This window comes from Astatotilapia calliptera, chromosome 13, assembly GCF_964374335.1.
Source record: "Astatotilapia calliptera chromosome 13, fAstCal68.1, whole genome shotgun sequence".
Taxonomy (NCBI): domain Eukaryota; kingdom Metazoa; phylum Chordata; class Actinopteri; order Cichliformes; family Cichlidae; genus Astatotilapia; species Astatotilapia calliptera.
The window spans coordinates 16,920,525-16,940,252 of NC_137434.1; the positions used below are offsets into that span (position 1 = coordinate 16,920,525).

The 19,728-nt window shown below is 39.3% G+C and overlaps 1 protein-coding gene across 1 annotated transcript; it reads left to right on the plus strand.

Moving 5' to 3' along the window:
- Nucleotides 1-1,331: 1,331 nt before the first annotated feature.
- On the plus strand, nucleotides 1,332-17,760 carry xpo5 (exportin 5). The gene is made up of 32 exons (XM_080288291.1): nucleotides 1,332-1,567; nucleotides 2,090-2,211; nucleotides 2,300-2,372; nucleotides 2,446-2,583; nucleotides 6,010-6,192; nucleotides 6,289-6,315; nucleotides 6,414-6,599; nucleotides 7,463-7,539; nucleotides 7,627-7,804; nucleotides 7,887-7,970; nucleotides 8,072-8,197; nucleotides 8,283-8,373; nucleotides 8,471-8,599; nucleotides 9,020-9,135; nucleotides 9,234-9,389; nucleotides 9,582-9,623; nucleotides 9,708-9,797; nucleotides 9,918-10,117; nucleotides 10,197-10,299; nucleotides 11,000-11,181; nucleotides 11,293-11,393; nucleotides 11,485-11,581; nucleotides 11,694-11,829; nucleotides 11,995-12,093; nucleotides 12,187-12,233; nucleotides 12,513-12,622; nucleotides 13,678-13,737; nucleotides 13,848-13,942; nucleotides 14,029-14,136; nucleotides 14,969-15,106; nucleotides 15,489-15,653; nucleotides 15,918-17,760. Exons 1-32 carry the CDS (start codon nucleotides 1,466-1,468, stop codon nucleotides 16,062-16,064), a joined length of 3,708 nt encoding a protein of 1,235 aa, XP_080144417.1. The 5' UTR covers nucleotides 1,332-1,465; the 3' UTR covers nucleotides 16,065-17,760.
- Nucleotides 17,761-19,728: the final 1,968 nt, after the last annotated feature.

Consider the following 19,728-nt stretch of genomic DNA (forward strand, 5'->3'; position numbering starts at 1 on the left):
GTATAAAACACCCCCACCGGCTAGACTTGTATACTTTGTGCCTTGACTTCTGTCTTAATATCAGAATCGCACGCTTAATATTGAAACCATGTGCAAAAAAAACAAAAAAAAACAAAACCAAACATTCAGTGTGTTCAGCAGTTTCTCAGCAGCAGATTAAACTTAAAAGAGCAGAGGTAGGAATGATTCCTCGCCAGGACATACTTAAGATGTATCACTCCGCCAGTAATCACAAACTGAAAGGTGAAGGTGAAAGAGCTGCGAAACTGTTTGGTTCAGTAAAAGCATTAATTATTAAAGATGGCAACTTAACGAATGAAAAAAGAATAATTATTAAAGTTAATATGACCAGTTAGCTGAATTAGAGCATATAAACAAGCAACACCTAATGTAACTTGGGAAAATGTAACTTGCTTCAGATAAGAGCTGTAATCAGGATTTATACTGAAATAAAAATTTCTACCTGGCTTCATCTAAACCCCATATGGCCTCACTGTATATCATGAATCAGAAGAGTTCTTTCTTCTCTTCTTATACTCTCACTTCAGATTACAGTGTCGTCTGCAAACATTATAGGCTACAGAGACTCCTGCCTGACCTCATCTGTCATCCTGTTCATTACCACTGGGACTTCCTACATTTCTGATGTAATCCCATCCCCATCCCCTAGCTTCAACAACTCTTTCCTATAACTTCGTGTTATAGCTCATCAACCTTATCCGTCTACGGCTACAGCTCTGCACATCACCCTTTAACTTGAAACTCAGTATTAGTAAACTTTTTTCCCACTCCTCGGGCATCCTCACACTTTCCAGGATTGTGTTTTCTGGTTAAAAAGCCCACTCCCTTCTTTTCTATATATCGCCATACTTCCAAACACCTGTACTTTTATGTAGAATTATAGTTAAAGATTATTTTTTGTAATTAATTAATTACTGTTTATTACGGAATCTATTTGTTGTATTCCTGCTCTTTTGATTTTGCTGCTGTCATCATGCGAATTTCCCAACTGTGGGACTAATAGAAGGTCTTTTATGTTATCTTAGACATCCTGGTCTCATTAAACATATATGTAATGACTTCTAATGCGAGATGAAGACATTTCCTGTACTTTGATTTATTTATTTATTTATTTTTTAGTTTTGTAAGTAAACCATACTGTTTGCTTCATTTTTACATTTTTTTTTTAATTCAAGTAGCTAATGAATATAATAGTTTCAGAGGTGATGGCTTAGATTTATATAGACGATCTTTAAAAAAAAATCTTAGACTACAACTCCCAGAATTCCCACTCAACGGCGAGCAAAGTGTTCAAACGCGCGAGTAGCGGCAGGAGAAGCAACGGCAGCACATTCTGTACACGTTGGTACCTCACTGAGTGTATCGCTCGTCTCACTGTACTGCAGGTGCTTTGCATAAGGGAGTTGCTTTCGCCTCAACAGTGTGTTAGACGCTACTTGAAGTCATGGCTGACCAGGTGGCCGCCATGTGTGATCAGCTTGTGAAAGCTGTGAATGTGATTATGGACGCAGAAACAAGTCAAATTTACCGACTGGAGGCCCTAAAGGTAGCTTCGTTAACGCTTGCTAGCTAGCCGCTAAGTTTGCTGAGCTTGTCATTCATTTGTGAAAGGAGAATAATGTACTGGCTTAGCTAGATAAATTGGGCTATTATACGTAGTTTCCTAGTAACAGCGCTGTTTATACGGTTCATGTATGTTGGTTTAACCTGCAATGATGATAGCCATATGCTTTACGAGCTAGCCGGCATGCCACAATTATCACCTCAACACCAGAGCCACTGTGGACTCATATTCATGCCATTAACCACATGGTGAAAAGACAGAGCTCGATTTAATGAGGCTAGTTAACCAATTCCGAGTAATTCTGCCCCCAAGAATAACTCTAACCCTAGCTGCTAGATTAGCATTCTGCTATCCAAGTATTTATATGAATGTTTGTGAATTAGCTGTTGCTATCTGACATATTACACGTGTATGGTAGTGGTGGGTTCACAAAACTGTTCATTTAAAGTCTTATAACATTTCCTAATCTTTAAAATTACGCGGTTTCTTTTTTCTTCTCTTCAGTTTTGTGAAGAGTTTAAAGAGACGAGCTCCTTGTGTGTCCCATGTGGCTTACAATTAGCTGACAAAGCCCAGCCAGCAGTAGTGAGGCACTTTGGTTTGCAAATCCTGGAGCATATCATCAAGTAAGTTGAAGGTGACTAAGGTAAATGTAATAGGGAAAAAGCATGATAAGGGATCCATGTTTGACAGAAAGCTAATGTCTCCCTGCAGATTCAGATGGAACGACATGCAGCAACAGGAGAAAGTCCACCTGAAGGAGTGCGCCATGCAGCTGTTATCAAATGTAAGTGTGATTTGTGAAAGACGCTTCACTTCACAGTTGTACTGCTCTGATGCCTTCTATTGTCTCTTTTCAGGGTACTCATTCGATCTTGGACGAGGAGAGCCACATCAAAGATGCCCTGTCACGAATAATTGTGGAAATGATAAAAAGAGAATGGCCTCAGCATTGGCCAGATATGCTGAAAGAGATGGAGACTCTCACTAGCCAAGGAGTAAGTAACCTGTGTGGTGCAGGAAGCTCAATTTTTCCTCATCTCACTTGTTTCCTCAGCCAACATGGATTCAATATGAGAATGGAATAACTTGCATGCAAATAAGGGCCAGTTGTGGATTACTCATTCATTTCCCCATTGCCTCATCATGTAAACTTGGGCACTGGGATAACGTCACCTTCCAAATACGAACCTAACAACCCTCTTTCCGCTTCCTTGTTTTATCACTAAACTGTAGACCTTTTCAGACATTCAGATCAAGCTTGGTTTTACTTTTATCATTAATACATACCCACTCTGAAGGGATGAACAAAGTACTTGTGCAATATTACAATAATATCTAAGTGTGATAGTATATTAAAGGATATACAATTCTTAAGAAAAGTTTTTTTTAGTTGGTTGCTGTATATTTAGAAAATCAGTTACATCCTATGTGTAGCTATGGGAATGTGGTAGACTGATTAAGCAGTTGCTTTAATGCAGTGTTGTGTGTCAGCGCACCTAAATGAAGTGGAGTACACACTGTCATTTCAATTCAATTCAATCTTTATTGGCAGACTTCATGTCTATAAAAACAAGACAAAAAACACACACATAACACCCCCCCCCCCCCCCCCCCCAACACAAGGTATAAACCATTAAATATATATATGTATATAAATAAGTATCTAAAGCATTTGTAAAAATATAAAACCATAATATACATAAAACACAATTACTTAAAATAAATCAATAAATACACAAACACTTTAACCAGTGCTTTCTCAGACTGGATGAGTAACGGGAACCACTCACTGTTGGATCTGTAAGTGCTACAATTATACTGTTATTCGAACCATCCAGTCGTTCTCTAAAATTGAACATTAGCTTTCTTAAAAGTGCTTTAAAAGTCCAAACACCCACAGCTACAAACATCTGACTGGCACTACCACTTCTAGGTATCCTGCAAAGGATTCTCATCGCATCATTATATGCAACATGCAGCTTCTGCATGCTACATTGTTTGTAGGATGACCACAAGGGGGCAGTATATAGCGGTGTGCAATACGCTTTAAACAAAGCCACTTTAACTGGAAGTGAACAAAAGCTGAATTTGTGTGCAATAGTATTTGCCTGCACATAGAGCTTACATCGCTGTCTGTATATGTCATCATCATCATTCATTTGCCCAGTAATAAAGTGACCGAGGTATTTCACCTTTTTATGAACTTCAAGAGTTTTTTGTGCCAGTTTAAACAAAGGGAAATTTAGCTGTTTATCCTGCTTGGTTCTACATATCAAAACAGCACTTTTAGCAGCATTGTACTCAATGTCATATTGCACACCATATTCAGTACAGACATTAAGGAGATCCTGTAACCCATCACTGCTTGGACTAAAAACAACCAGGTCATCTGCATACATAAGATGATTTATCAATGTTTTACCTAATATACACCCAGTGTTACAGGCTCTCAGTTGTATGGACAAATCATCAACATACAAATTAAATAAAATTGGAGACAAAATCCCACCCTGTCTAACACCATTGCTGACACCAAAGGGGGCAGAAATACTGCTTCCCCATTTAACCTGCATGTTCTGATGAGCGTACCAGTAAGAGAGAATCCTCACGATGTACTGAGGAACTCCCCGTCTCTTCATTTTATCAAAAAGTTTTCTGTGGTTCACTCGATCAAAAGCCTTAGAGGCATCAATGAAACACATGAGGACAGATGAATTTTTAGCCCTATACAAACTGACTATTTCCTTGAGTGCATATATGCACATGTCAGTGCCGTGCTTTGGTTTGAAGCCAAACTGATTATCCAGAGAAGAGATGAACACACTAACTCTATCAAACAAGATTCTTTCTAACACCTTAGATAAAATAAAGTAAGATAAAATACCATTTTAAAAACATCAACATTCATTTATTTGGATACTGCCTTTTTGGAGCCAGCTCCAAAAAATCATATTTGAACAAGGGGGCAGAGTGCTTATTTATACGCTGAGGTTAAGAAACTTGGTTAGCAAAATGCATTTATAAACCTTACAGCTGCAGTAGAAGGAAACAGATTCCTCATTATTAGTGCTAAGTAACAGATGAATAAAATACTATATGTCACTCAGACTTTGTCTGTAGCACATTGAAGACTGTATATTTTCCAGATATTTTTTTTAAAAAGTATTAAAAGTGCTCCAAAAAGCTTGAGCACATATAAACACCATACGCTGCTTGATAAATGTATACAACTCTTTCATGCTGAAACGGCAAATGGCTTTGAGGCTTCCTGAGATCTGTCAGTCCCCACATTTATGGGGGCGTTCTTTAAAACATAATTTCTTTCAGTGGGGTGAACAACTTAAAATGCTAGAGAGATGTAAGCATTTGTTACCTTGTGCGTGCTTATCCTTTAATGTAATGACAAGCAGTCAAACTTGTACCATGTTTTTCATGGATGCTTAAATGTTATTAGGTCTGACTTGATAAAACTATCATTGCATCTTTTATGGAAAAGTGAGCATTCAGACACATTCTTGATAATCGTGGACTTCAGGAAGACCAGGAAACACTTGACCCCTGTTTCAATCCAGGGGGTCAGTGTTGACATTGTGGAGGACTATAAATACCTTGGAGTACACATTGACAATAAACTGGACTGGGCTAAAAACACCACAGCACTTTACAGGAAGGGCCAGAGTCGTCTCTATTTTTTGAGGCGACTGAGGTCCTTCAACATCTGCCAGAAAATGCTGAGGATTTTCTATGAGTCTGTTGTGGCCAGTGCGATCTTCTATGCTGTTGCATGCTGGGGGAGCAGGCTGAGGGTCGCAGATGCCAACAGACTTAATAAACTGATCCGTAAGGCCAGCAATGTTGTGGGGATGGAGCTGGACTCCCTCAAGGTGGTGTCGGAGAGGCGGATGCTGTCCAAGATAAAGACAATGTTGGATAACACCTCCCACCCACTCCATGACATGTTGGTCAGTCACAGGAGCTCGTTCAGTGAGAGACTGAGATTACCGAAAAGCACCACTGAACGACACAGGAAATCATTCCTGCCTGTGGCCATCTCCCTGTACAACGCATCCACTTAACACACTGTTTGCTGCTACAGCTACACATGTTTCTTTTCCAAATATTTATTTATAAGTGACTTATGTATGTATGTATGTATGTATATATATGTATATATTGTACTATTCTTAGTTGGCGTATTGTCTGTCTTGTCTTAATGTTGGTTTAAAATGGAGCACTGTAACAAAAAAAAAAAAATAATAATAATAATAATTTCCCCCAGGGATCAATAAAGTATTCTGATTCTGATTCTGATTAATCCAAGCTGATTTGTCACGAATCACTTCTTTAAAACTGCTGTTACAGCCATTTAAAGCTAGATAAAAGCAAATCAAGGAAAAAAAACATCCTCTTTGCTTTCACAGGAGGCCCAGACAGAGTTGGTCATGCTGATCCTTTTGAGGCTGGCTGAGGATGTGATCACCTTCCAGACGTTGCCTACCCAGCGACGCAGAGACATACAGCAGACACTCACCCAAAACATGGAAAGCATCTTCACTTTCATGATGGGCATTCTTCAAATTAATGTGGAGGACTATCGTAAACTGGTTAGTGGAGTCCTGACCTCATTTGTGTTGCAAGAAAGTAGAAATTGAAGAGTAAACTGACTTTACAATATTGGTCTTCTTTTTGTTTTCATCTAGAAAGGTTCTCCTGGAAATGAACTGCAGGTAAGAAAGCGTCAGCGTGTGCCTGCTTTAATATTCTAAACTTTGTTAATCGACTTGATTACTTCACTTTGCCCCCTTATAATTTTTCATCCACACAGATGAGAGCTCACTGTCGAGTTGCCGTGGCTACGCTGAATACACTCGCAGGCTACATAGACTGGGTCGCTCTGGTGTACATAACCTCCGGAAACTGTCATCTGCTGGAGATTCTGTGTCTGCTGCTGAGTGAGCCGGAGCTGCAGCTCGAGGCAGCGGAGTGTCTGCTCATTGCTATGAGCCGCAAGGTGAGTCGCTGGGACAGTATTCATGATGGCTTTCAAGAGATTTTGTCTCGGTTTGTCAAGTAGGCACTGCTGTATGCAACCTTCTTTTATGAGATGATAGAATTGCCAGACAAGCTTTTCCAGTTTCTTTTCCCAGCAGCTTTCATCACTGTGATCCTCTGAATATACTAATAAGTCCTGCAGAATTGTGTTTTTTGCAGTTAAATTGCTTTAACGTTTATATGTATTGTGCTATTATAACCATAATTACATGAGCAATGCACAAGTCTAATCAGGACACGTGAATCATGCAATGACAACAAGGTATGAGTCTGAACAAGTCCATGAGTCCATTTCCTCTAGGTTCCAGGTAGGGTTAATAGAGCTCATATCCCAGTCATCATAACTGACTTGTTTTTTTTCTTTTATTGGACAGAGTCATAAAATTTCTGCCATAATAGAACTTTGAGTAGAATTTCTAATGATCATATTAATAGTGTTATAATTTCAGCAATAACTCAGTCAAAATTAGGAAACGCACAGAAAATGACGAAGGTGCTTTTGTCCTCGCAGCAGATAGAACCGCATGTTGGATTTGGCAGAAATTTCACGCGGGATGTTTGTTTGACACAATCCTCCCCATGGATAAATGGGAATACAATGAGTAAATAAGTGTTGAAGATGGGAAATATTTGTTTAATCTGTCTTTTTAAAAATCCTTATACACTTTGAGAAATTTTACTATTAAAATAACTCTATTTTTGATAATTTAGAGGCTTTCTTTTGGGGATTTAGAGTAGTCTTGCAGATCAGACCAGTAATACTACATTATGGTAAGCTATAGTTTTTTTACTACCAGTTAATAATCTGTCATTCTGCCACAGGGCAAGCTGGAAGAGAGGAAACCATTCATGCTTCTGTTTGATGATGTGGCCATCCAGTATATTCTTTCTGCAGCCCAGTGAGTACAGCTGCTTCTCTCCACGTCTCTGCAGGCTTCATGCTAGCACTTCTACTGCAATTTAATGGTTTGTGTGTCTGCTTACAGGACAGCAGATGGACTTTCGATATATCAGAAATCCGCAGAATCATCATTAAGTAGCCGTGACTCAGAGCCCTCTATGTGTACCTCTAGAGCAGTGGAGGTGGTGGAGCGGCGTTACATCTTCCTGAAGAGGCTCTGTCAGGTCCTGTGTGCTTTGGGAGGTCAGCTTTGCTCATTAGTGGTAAGTTTGGCCATTTTTAAGCACTTTAGATATTCGTTTTAAGATTGAAGATAGGTAACAGTTTCTCATCTTTTCTCCCCAGGGTTCAGACGTAGAGGTTGAAGTACCTGCAAACCTCAGCAAGTACATGGAAGCCCTTTTAGCCTTCACTACGCATTCCAGTCAGGTGAGATACCTCAGGAAAAAGATTGGACCCTTTTTGAAGTAAAATTTCATTTGAGTGAACAGCGTGTAAAGAAAACGACTTTTCTCTTTATTTCACTGCAGTTTTTAAAGTCCTCAACCATGGCGACATGGGGAGCTTTGTTCAGACATGAGGCTCTTTCAAAGGATGCAGCTGTTGTCAAGATGGCTGTCAAATTTCTTAGAGCCTCTATGACCAACTTAGTTAAGGTGAGGTCGTGGTGACAGCAATATCATTCACAGTGTGACCTAAAGCCAAACAAAGTGTTAATAACTTTCATCTTCCCCTCCTTAGACTGGGTTCCCGTCTAGAGACAATAACCCAAACTGCGAGTACTCCCGTGTGGACTTTGACAGTGATGAGGACTTCAACTCTTTTTTTAATTGTAAGTACCGGGGATTCAAGTTTTGCTTCAGTAGTTCTGACTCTTTTATTTTGTGCATACCTTTATGGTTTTCATTGTTTCTTTTGGTGCTTTGCAGCTTTCCGAGCGCAGCAGGGGGAAGTTTTGAGGAGCACATGCCGCATTGTTCCTCTAGAGGCTTTCCGGATAGGAGCAGAATGGTTACAGTATCAGATTACTAACCCAATAGATACTGGAGATAACGCCTGTAAGTAGTCTTTGACACAATACCAAAGAGGAAATGATCGCTGTTTTCACACGTGTTTTGGTTTACTGCTTGAAGGGATTTTTATGGCCATATGCCGATAGTTAATTCATCATGTAAAATACGTAATAATATTACAATAATTTAAGCCTGGAGTTAATTGGGAAACTAGAGCAGTCAGTTTGGGGAATAGCAAACTCATATTGCTACTAACATATAAGCTTTACAGTTTCCTTTCGAGTCTTTTAAGGGACACTAAGGGAAAATTGGGGAAGGGCTGATATATTATTGGCTGATATTGACCCTGATGCCAACTTTTTTTTGTGCAGCGCATCCTTAGCAAAACCTTAAACACAAGTTTCATTTCCATATTGATGGCTGAATCTGCCGTGAATGGGCGCCTCTCCCTTTGCATCTCTCTAGCTAAGACTGCAGAGGGCCTGTGTTCCCTCTTGTCCCCTTCAGTGGTCCAGTGGGATGCAATGACGGTCTTCATGGAATGCATGGTCTCGCAGATCATTAAAAGTGTGGATGAGGAGGTAAAGGAACAAGTTTTCTGTAACAGAATGGAAATAGCAGTGTAAAAGTAATCGTAGTCAAACTAATAATGAAGGCTTTTGCTCCTTCTGCCTTATAGAAGTTACCCATTGATCAGAGCATGGAGCTCCTGCAAGCCGTGCTGAACTACGAAACCAAAGACCCGCTCATTTTGTCCTGTGTGCTCACCAATGTCTCTGCCCTTTTCCCATTGGCCATACACAGACCACACTTCCTGCCACAGGTCCTCATCAAGGTAAGTTGAGCTGTTACTGGTTCCTGAATAACATTTACTATGTGAATGTAGTTTGTCACAAATCAATCAGAAAGTTCCTCCTGTCACATATTTTTGCTCGGTGGGGATGTTTCTTGTATTCACACCTTCAGCTCATTTGGAGGAGTTTGTTTTAATAATGTGGATTTTGAATGGTTTTGTTTTGTCCTGCAGCTCTTTAAGGCCGTCACATTTGAAATTGATCACGAACCCAAAGTAAGTTTCCTTCACGGAGTCATTTTTACTTCATCTTCATGACAACTGTGGAAAACAAATGTATTCTCCTCCTGATGTCTTCAGGCACCTTGGACTCGAGCTGTGAAGAATGTGAGGAGGCACGCCTGTTCTTCCATCATAAAAATCTGCCGGGATTACCCACAGTATATGCTGGTAATGGACTATTCTATTCCAGTTAGCTTAATAGCTAATGATAATTTGTCTTTCTGACGTACACTTTTCCGTATAGAAGTAAGTCAGTGTCTTTAACGATGCCCTTTTTTCTTTCTACAGCCTTGTTTTGAGATGTTTTACAATCATGTGAAGGAACTGTTTTCGAGCGGAGTCGCGCTCACTCACATGGAGAAATGCGCCCTGATGGAAGCTCTGGTTCTCATCAGTAACCAGTTCAAAGACTATGAGAAGCAGAAGGCGTTTGTAGATGAACTGATGGCCTCAGTGGTTGCAGAGTGGACTTCAAATGAGATTAGGCAGTGAGTTTGAATTCTCTCAGTGTGCCTCAAATTTAACACGATAGCGATAAATGATAGTTTTCTCTTCTTTGTTTTTCAGTGTGTTGTGGAACCCAGACACATTCTTGTCCTTTATTGGAGCAGATAAGGTGGTCACGGAGCAAAAAGAAGATGCAGATACAGCAGCCATTAATAGAGGCAGAGTAAGTGTATATGCGTGAACTCATTTATGTGGAGGGATACTGCCATTGGAGATCACTGTAGGTTTGCTTGTCTCACTTTTGTGTAATGACAAAATGTCGTAAGGGAAACAGACGTTATTTGACCTTTTAAAGGCATTGCACATGGACGTGTGCTCACTGACGAAACTTGTTTTTTGCGTTGTGTAAGTTGTTTATTACGTAAGCAAAGAAAAACTTTCCAGACAGAATGTGCCATGTCACCAATTTTTTTTATTTATTTTTTTTGCACCAGCCACAAAAGCTCATATTTCAAATTCTGACGCAGTTTTTGGCTTGTCGTTGGAGTTTATATTTTATTAATAAACAAAGCTGAAAACCATCTGGGTGTAGGCCCTGAGGTTTTGTAGCAGCTATGTGACTGTAACTAGGTGTAGCAAGGCTTTTAACCTAATCTAACGCAGCATGGTTAAATTTGCTGATTAGAAATAAACACAGAGTGCAGCTGTGGCAAATGGAAAAACTTTTTTTTTTTTTTAGCTATTTGTCAAATAGTTTTGTTTATCATCAAACTAAAAATGCTGGTGATAGATATGACACAAAATTTCAAAGGCAGTCGCGTTATAAGAACGGATAAAAATTGCTTGTAGTTAGTTGTAACAAGGTAACTTGTAACTGTTTAATCCTTTTTTTGTATTTTCTTTTTAATTGAATCCTCCTCTAGTTGAGCTTCTGTTTGTATGCTATATTGGCGGTGGTGAAGCGGGCACACTGGCCTGCAGACCTGGAGGAGGCCAAGGCTGGTGGCTTTGTTGTGGGCTACACTCCTGCTGGAGCTCCCATGTACAGAAACCCCTGCACTGCCCAGTTTCTGATTTTGATGCCCAATTTACTAGCACTAATCAGGTGCGCTTGTACCATGATGTTACAGAAATTTGTAAAAAATGATTAATTATCCTTTTTACCGTACTGATATGTTGATTATTGACTTTCCCCTCTTGTTATTCCTCACTGCAGGACTCACAACAGTCTTTTCCTGCCTGAGAACATGGCCCGTCTCAGTGAGACCTTCAGCAGAGCTCATGAGATCATGGATAGTGAGAAGAAAGTGGTTCTTGGTAAGATGAGTTTTGTCCACACTTTTTACCAGAAGTCGGCAATCACCTTAAAAAAAGACTGTGGTCAAACTTAAGTGCATCCCGTCTACAGGTCTCTCTCATCATCTTTTGGATATTTACGACTCTCCCGTGTGTAAAACCATGATAGAGCGCATGCAGGGATTTTTCTGCACATTATATGATAACTGGTGAGAACTGTGGCTTTGACAGCTTTAACCCAAATTTTTCTTGCCTTTTTATATACCTTACATGTTGTTAAATTAAGTTTACCTCCAATTTTGCTGTTTTTAATCCATGTAGCTACCAAATCCTGGGAAGTGCAGGTGTGTCCCTGCAGCAGGAGTTCTACAACATCGACAAGTTGGCTGAAGGAATGGCTGGCTCTGCTTTCGTCTCCCTCGACCATGTGCCCGATCACAGACTTCGCCCAATGATTCATATCCTTATTTGCTTTTTTTTTTTCCTCCATTTGATTTGGTCAGCTTCTTTTCCCCTTCTCCTCCATGCTCCAATTCAGTGATGCACACCGGCCTGCAAGACCTGACATAATTAAAACTGAGCTAAAGCTTTACGTAAACTTTACATTTCCTTGACAAGTGTACGTCTGTTTCTGAGGCAGCTGGTGCTGTCTTGTCCCCAGGAGTACTATGAAAGTCTACTCTGCCCTCTGCTGGGACCATTGTTTGGCTACATGCTGCAGGTCAGGATCTCCACACCCACTGTTCTCTTCTTTTAAACTTTTTAGCCTAAAATGTGCTAAATATCATGACTGTGTTTCTTATTACTGCTTCAGAGACTCAACATGAGGTGGCAGGTCATCAACCAGCGGACATCTATCAAGTAAGTTTTGGCACAGTGTTTGTGATCAAATGAATTTTCAGTCCATAAGACAAAAATAACACACACATACCCCAAATATAGACCATAAGGAAGACTTTTCTTATCTGGAATGGAAATTTCTCAATTGCAGTTTGAAAAAAAAAAAAAAAAATCACTGCTTAGTTTTTCCTCATAATTCACCTTTTGTGTGTGTGTGTGTGTGTGTGTGTGTGTGTGTGTGTGTGTGTGTGTGTGTGTGTGTTGTTTTTTTTTTTTTTTTTCTTTCTTTCTTTTTTTCAGTGGTGAGCATGAGGAGGAGGAGTTGGTTTGTCAGGAAACCCAAGTGACCCAGGAGATGTTGGAAGAGCAAGTAGTACGCCTGCTGACGAGGGAGGTGCTGGAACTTCTCAGTAAGTAGTGTCTTTAGTACCGCTTCCCACTCGCATACATGTTCATTCTAATGCACTATTGCCAAGTTGTGAAAGTTGAGCTTTTGGAGCTAATGTTGGTTTCAGAGCACATCAGAAAAGTGCAAATCTCAGCCACAAAGGCAAAGCTGTAATTCTACATTTTGTGGTAGATTTTTCTATCCAGTAGGATTTGTCTTTGGTGAGTGATAAGATTATGTCTGAGTTTATCCAGATTATGAGAAGTATAAAAGCACAATACATACATACATACATAACAAACAGTTGTACTTTTTATGGCATTATTAAACAAGGAGCCAGTCACAGAAGGGCTGCAGAAAAGATGTGAAACTCTGCGTTAATGACTTCTCCCTGAGCTCTCTGGAGTCAAGTGCTCCAATTAAGAAGCTAAAAGTGGAAGTGTTTGCAGAGAATTGTACCTTCTTATAAACAAAAGTCATACAAAGTCTGATTGGCAGATAATATTTGATTGAGGACGTTGCTGCCAAAGTGGTATTTAAAGTACGAAATTTAAGATCCCCTCCAAGAGTTGAATCTGTTCATCTGGATGTAGAGTTTTCAGTAAAAAGGGAAAGACCATCTCTGAATCAAGGAAAGTTTCTCCCACTGAAAACGCTACGTCCACATGAACAGAATCAGGTTTTGGGGATTTCCTTACCTGGATGATTGAGCATCTAATCAAGACACTAAACTTGAGTGCACACTCTTTTTCAGCCTGCATTGTGAGTGACTGCTTAACATGTATTTTAGTTTGGTTTAGTTTGATCACTCATCAGTGCAGAAATGCTGGTAATTTTGAAGTGTAATTCAAAGAGAGCTTCTTTTTTGAACATGAAGGTTTTTGTGAATTGATAGCAGCTTAGGTAAATAGTTTAAGGATTTTTGCGGTTACTGTGCATTGTGCAATGAATATCCAAGGTTTTGTGTCGATGTAGTGGGTTTGTTTGTTTGTTTGGGTTTTTTTTTAGCTGTCTGATTAGCTTTTAAAGATGGAAGTTCAGTTGTCAAAACATCACAATTGTCTCTTTTTGTTTTAGCTGTGACCTGTATTTCCAGAAAGGTATCTGAACCTGCAGCCAATAAGGAGGAAATGGATGGTAAGAGTTAAACTGGAGAATTTGAATTAACTGGATGATTTTTATTCTGGCGTATCTCTTTATTTTTAATTAAAATTTGTTGTTGTTGTTGTTGAAACATGCTCTTGCAGAGGAAGATATGATGATGGATTCAGTGCAGTCAGCGTCTCCTGCTCAGCCCACAGAGGAGCTGACAGAGCTGGGGAAATGTCTCCTGAAGCACGAGGTCGACCTAAAACGCATCACGTATCATTCAGAGGAAAGCACAGTTGTACATTATTAAAAACGTAATGCTTCTTTTTCATTTCTCAGAACCTCTACATGTCCCTGCTGACCCTGTCCTTTACCTCACTTTCCTGGAAGGATGCCACCAACTGTCATCGCACTGCTTCACTGGTCTGCTGGACTCTGCTGCGGCAGGTAGCACATTTAATCTAACCTAAATACAAGGCAGCAGCTTTTTGATGCTCTCATCACACACGTTGCTTTTATGCACAAGCTGTCTGGCAATATTTAACCCAGATGTCTTTAAATGTGGGACTCAAGTATGCACAACAGGTTCCTGAGGACTGTACTTTATAATGAAATGCTACGTAAGCAAGAATAAGTTGTGCATTTGTTTAGGATTGATTTCAGCATCACAGTGTGTATATATGACCCAAAACATAAGCCTGTGCTTAGTGTATTTAAGGAGATTTTATTAAGTAAGATTTTTTGGGTAACATTGGCGGTTTATAGCACAGAGGACTGAAGTGCTATAGGCTTACACAGGAAACGGTGGTTGGAATCAACAGTACATTTTTTTACATTTTTACCTTTTGAGGTTACGAAAAAATGCCTTGCAAGATTTTAAATAGCAATATTTATGGATGTCATTTAAGGGATTTGTAAAGATGTGATGAATTATCAGCTTAACATCAGTATAGGCCAAATGTTCACGTTCATGTTTTAATCTGGTGTTTTTCTGTCAGTTTTGCATTTGGGTGCTTGAAGATGGTGTGACAAAAGGCTAAAGTACCTTCAAGTTATTCATGTATAATGAAGACTTCTTTGATTCTCTGTAACAAAAGAGGAGAGTACCAACAAAAACAAATGTCAACAAAACAAAATACACAAGACATTGGTACTGGCGTCAGGTAGCATCCGTATGAAAGCAGAATTTAACAAACACAACCCTAAAATCTAACGATCTTTGATCTGGGAGGTGGCTGAATAAGTGTCTTGCATAGCTTTATATTTCTCTTGTCTCCAGGTTGTTGCAGGTAATCTTCTTACTGAAGCTGTTACGTGGTTCTTTACCAGCGTTCTCAGGGGCCTTCAAGTTCATGGGCAGCATGAGGTCTGCAGCTCTACCCTCTCTCAGTTGGCAATGCTCATCTATGAAAACCTGGTGAGGCAAATTTTGAACATATCTGACATATTTACATATTTGCTCTTTTTTTCCCTGCCCTTTAGAGGACTTATTTTACTTTCACTACTAATCAATCTGTTGTCTATATTCTGCTTTGACCTATAAAACGACAGATTATAGTGAAAAAGTCTTGATCAGAATGAAAGATTTTTCAAGATGTAAACTTACAAAAAAACAAACAAGAATTTGCAAAGCTGGAATCGGCGAAGATTTGAGAGTTTTGCATGACAAATAATGTCTGTCTTTGGGATGAAGTAAAATTGACTTGTTTTTGAGACTGGTGTACATTCCCAAAATTTAAGTTTCATATCATCTTGCTTCCTTATATTGTATCCTTTTTAAATGTCTGTGTTCCTGTTAGCGGCCTCGCTATATGGAGCTGAGAGGAGTGATGACCCAGATCCCAAACATCAATTTGGAGGCTCTGGACCAGTATGACCACAGGCTCATGGACCCCAGTGCCCAGAAGTTTGGAGAAAAGAAGAGAAAAGACCAGTTCAGGAAGCTTATTGCAGGAACTGTTGGGGTAATGCTACATTTCCCCACTAGAGAGCAGTGCTTCTCTAGTATATCCGACTGTAGATGGCTCATTAGGAGTAACCATAGACGCTGGCGTTTTAGTGCAAGTCATTACTCAGCAGAGTGATTCTGGCTGTGTTGTAAATCTTCTGTTCGCCGCAGCAGAAAAATGTTCAGCAGCTCAACAGGGCCGGACAGTCTAATGAAATTCTTTCCTGCAGGTCTGGGATAGCTGTGTTTAACCTTTCCTCTACCTGTCCCCTGCCAACAGAAAGCTCTGTGCCAGCAGTTCAGGAAGGAGGTTCATATCCGGAATCTTCCATCGCTCTTTAAAAAGCCGAAGCCAGATAAGGATATAGTGAACAATGAACCTCTGGGCCTGGCAGCTCTCTTCTCTCCCAAGAATGATGCCCTGTAGGAACACAAAGCAAGTCAAGACTTCACGCTGATTGAAGACGGAGTTGTGTGTAGGACCACCGTCTCTCCTAAACATCCTCCAGCTGGGGCAGTGTGGCGCTACCTAACATATCTGTCAACACTGGTGTTGCTTCAGTAGGTTGTCTTTTCTTTTAACCTACATCGTGCAATGCCGCCGTTCATGCTTTATAACTGCTAGTCATTTGTACAGTCAAGTATCACAAAGTAGGGGACTTTTTTTTTTTAAGTTCCTTTTGTGCATAAATGAGATTTGTAGACTCTACAGAATCTGTAGGGATTATTTCAGAATGAAGTTCTTAATTAATATTTAACCATTAATATTTGCACAGCTGAAGAAGCTGTAAAGAGCCACAAGACTAGTTTTATTTAAGACTTTTCTGCATTCTTATTTTACTTTGTGCTTCTTCATTTTTAGTCGCTGTATTTTTCCATTTCCCAACATCAGGACACAAGAGGAACTATTAAGTGTAGCAACTTGCAGTTAATCGTATCCAAGTAAGCAAAGCAAGTAAAGCAGGTCGGCGTGCAGTTAGCCTGTTGGGGTACGATGAGGGATAGAGTGCATTTGTGTTATGGCATGTGGACAGGTGGACTTTTTTTGTTTTTGTTTTTTCTTTACAAAAAAAAATAAAGAATACATTTTGGAGGTTAGTGTTGGCAGATACGTTGGTACCCATGCTGCTGTTGCATCCCGCGTCGAAAAGAAAGACCCGAGGGGGAAAAACTGCTGGTGCACATTTCTCTGTTCACTTTTTGTTTTGTTTTGGGGTTGTTGTTTTTTTCTATTGACTGGACCAGCTTGAATTAATTTTCTGATTCTGAAGGATGTGCTGATGGTACCTCGAGTGTGATGTTCTTTATAATGGGGTAAAGTTCCTCTGTCTATGTATAAACTAAGAGAGGAAAAAGTAATGGATTATATGAATGATTTATTGTAGACGTAAACAGAACAGCGGTCTGTTTTGCAGTTATTTTTTGCCAGTTCTTCATATCGCCACATGTGAAAACAGCCCATGTACTGTTTCGAATTGTTAATTTAATGCAGAGCACATATCATACTACAAATGATACAACCGCAGTCTGTGCCAAAACACTCATTGTAAATTTGTAAGCAGACAGTTGTCTGACAAATCTAATTACACGTAACTTAAGGAGTATTTAACAGTGAACTCAACTAATGTGTAGCTTAATCCAAGTGTTCCTGTTGTGTTCTTGCTGTCTGGTTTTTGTTTTGTTTTTATTTTATTTTATTCAATACTGGTTTTGCCAACCAGGAAGAAAGGTGAACCATCACTACATTCCTTTATTGTCCAAGGGATTGTTTTTCAGGATAATTTGTTGGATGAGTTTTGCTCTTATGGAGCCATCAAAGCAGTTTGTTTTGTTTTTTTGTTTTTTTTGTGTGTGTGTTTTTTGTTTTTTTAATTAAACTCTTCACATCCTTTTTCTACATCTTGAATGCTGTTGAACCTAAAGCAAGCTGAAGTACTTCGTTAGTTATCAAAACTGTTTTCCTTTTATCATCAAACTGTTCCCCTGTCTTTGTGCTGATTGTTCACATGTGGTTATTTTTAAAATGTGTTCAACACTAAAATGTAATGTACAAATGAGAAAATAGGCTTTTTAAAAGTGTAGTGTGGTTTATATTTTTGTTTTGAATAAAAAAAAAAAACAAACAGTATCTTTTTTTCCCCCCCCTCTATTTATAATATATCAATTACAGCACGTTCACATATTTTTCTTTGAATTAATTTCCAGATGCAGCATCTAAAACATTAGAATGACCTTAATGGGGATGTAGTTTTGAAAACTGAATCTAAATCTCGAAAGGGTGAAAAATACTTGAAAGATGGGGAATGTTTTCAGACTCCCATATTCTTTGTGCTTTAAGTTTAAAGATCTTTTTTTTTTTTTTTTAAATTAAATCTCCCGTTCAAATCTAGTATCAAAAGCAGTAAACTGAGGTGAACAAATACTGCAAATATTTTAATCATGTGGATATTGACCATAACTTGACCCATTAGACCTTCATTTATGTCTGTTATGCATATTAAACTACAATATACTATTAGCAGTTGCTCTTAACATTTGTAAGATTTTTACAAGCAGGCTGATAAGTTCAGGTGTAGTCTAATCCTCCAAAACACAAGGAGGAGAGAGAGAGAGACACTGTAATCACCCAAATCGCATTATATTGCCAAATCTGTACTTTTCAATTCTGCATCAAACTGTTTTGGTCAGGTTAATTGCTTTTATAGTCCTTCAAAACTGCCTAAACATCTTCATTTATCAGTCGCTATATTAATCTTATTGGTGCGTGTATTATGGAGAAATATTCAATTCGGGAGAGATTTCGCGATCACATTTAGACAAATCCACCTGGCCTCAGCAGCTTAAGGAAAGGCAGTTCACGCTCAGACCGGTAGGGGGTGGTAAAGCAGCAATTGCCAATCCGGTTGTTCAGTCTGACGTCACTAGCCGTGTCTGGGTCTAAACTCCGCTGCAGGTCCATATATCAAACGATCACTGTGGCATTACTGAGAGTTGAAAAACTGTCTAAAGTCTTTCATCTTTAATAAAATGATCAGCGTTCTGCTCTACCAGGTGTAACAATTGAGTTTAACATCCAGGCATCCATGAAAACGGAATTTATGACATTTAACGGAGTTAGAAGTTAGCAGGGAGTTAGCTCGCTAGCTTCTATCTAAATACAATATAGCATGTCCTGACTGCGGGGTTTTGGAAACAAATTAAAACGTACAGCTCTGTTATCACTTCCAGCATAAATGAAGACAGAAAACTAAACAGCAGTGACGCTTGTGGGGTTACTGAAGTTGGGCTAGCTGGTATATAATGATGTGCTACGTGACCGCTAGCGACACAGCTATGTTAGCATAATATAAACAAGCTAACTTTTTTTCCACTCGATAAAGGTTAACGTGAGTGTTCTCGGTGGTCAGAAACAAATGTAATCGCATGGCAGGATGCTGTAAAAGGACCAAACTTCAGCCAGGAGAACAACTGAGATAATCCATCCATAATACGAGGTTAGTCATTCATATACTGCTGCATAGGCTGGGCTGTAGCTACATCCTAAGGTTTTAAAAACTGAGCTTAAATAAATGATTAGTGGTAATAAAAGCCGAGGGAGGTCAGCAGTGATCACTGACTGTTTTAGGAGCTTTTTGAGATCAAATAGAAGAAAATACATAACATTAAACATGTTAACAACACAAAAGCCATATTAAACGCAGACTACTTTAGACCCGGAAGTAGGATTCGTCGCGTCATCACTGAACAACCTCAGCTGCCGTAAAAAATAAAAATAAAAAAAAAGGAGGAAAGAAGAAGAGCAGTAAAGAATCGATGGCAGCCGCCCCATTGCGTTTTGTGGTTTCTACCGTTTTGATGAGGTTTGTTGGGAATGAACAAATAAGCGTACTTGGGCTTAATATGTCAGGAGAAGCACAAAGGCCTGCTTTGTGCCACCAAGAGTTTAATGTCGCACAAACATATATATTAAAAAACAACTTCTCAAACTTGTCACGAGACCGTCGTTAAACAGTTTTGAAAAAGTTTGTTTACATTTATTTCATTAATTCACATACTTCCACTCCTTTAAGTTTCATAGCGAATTTTTAACA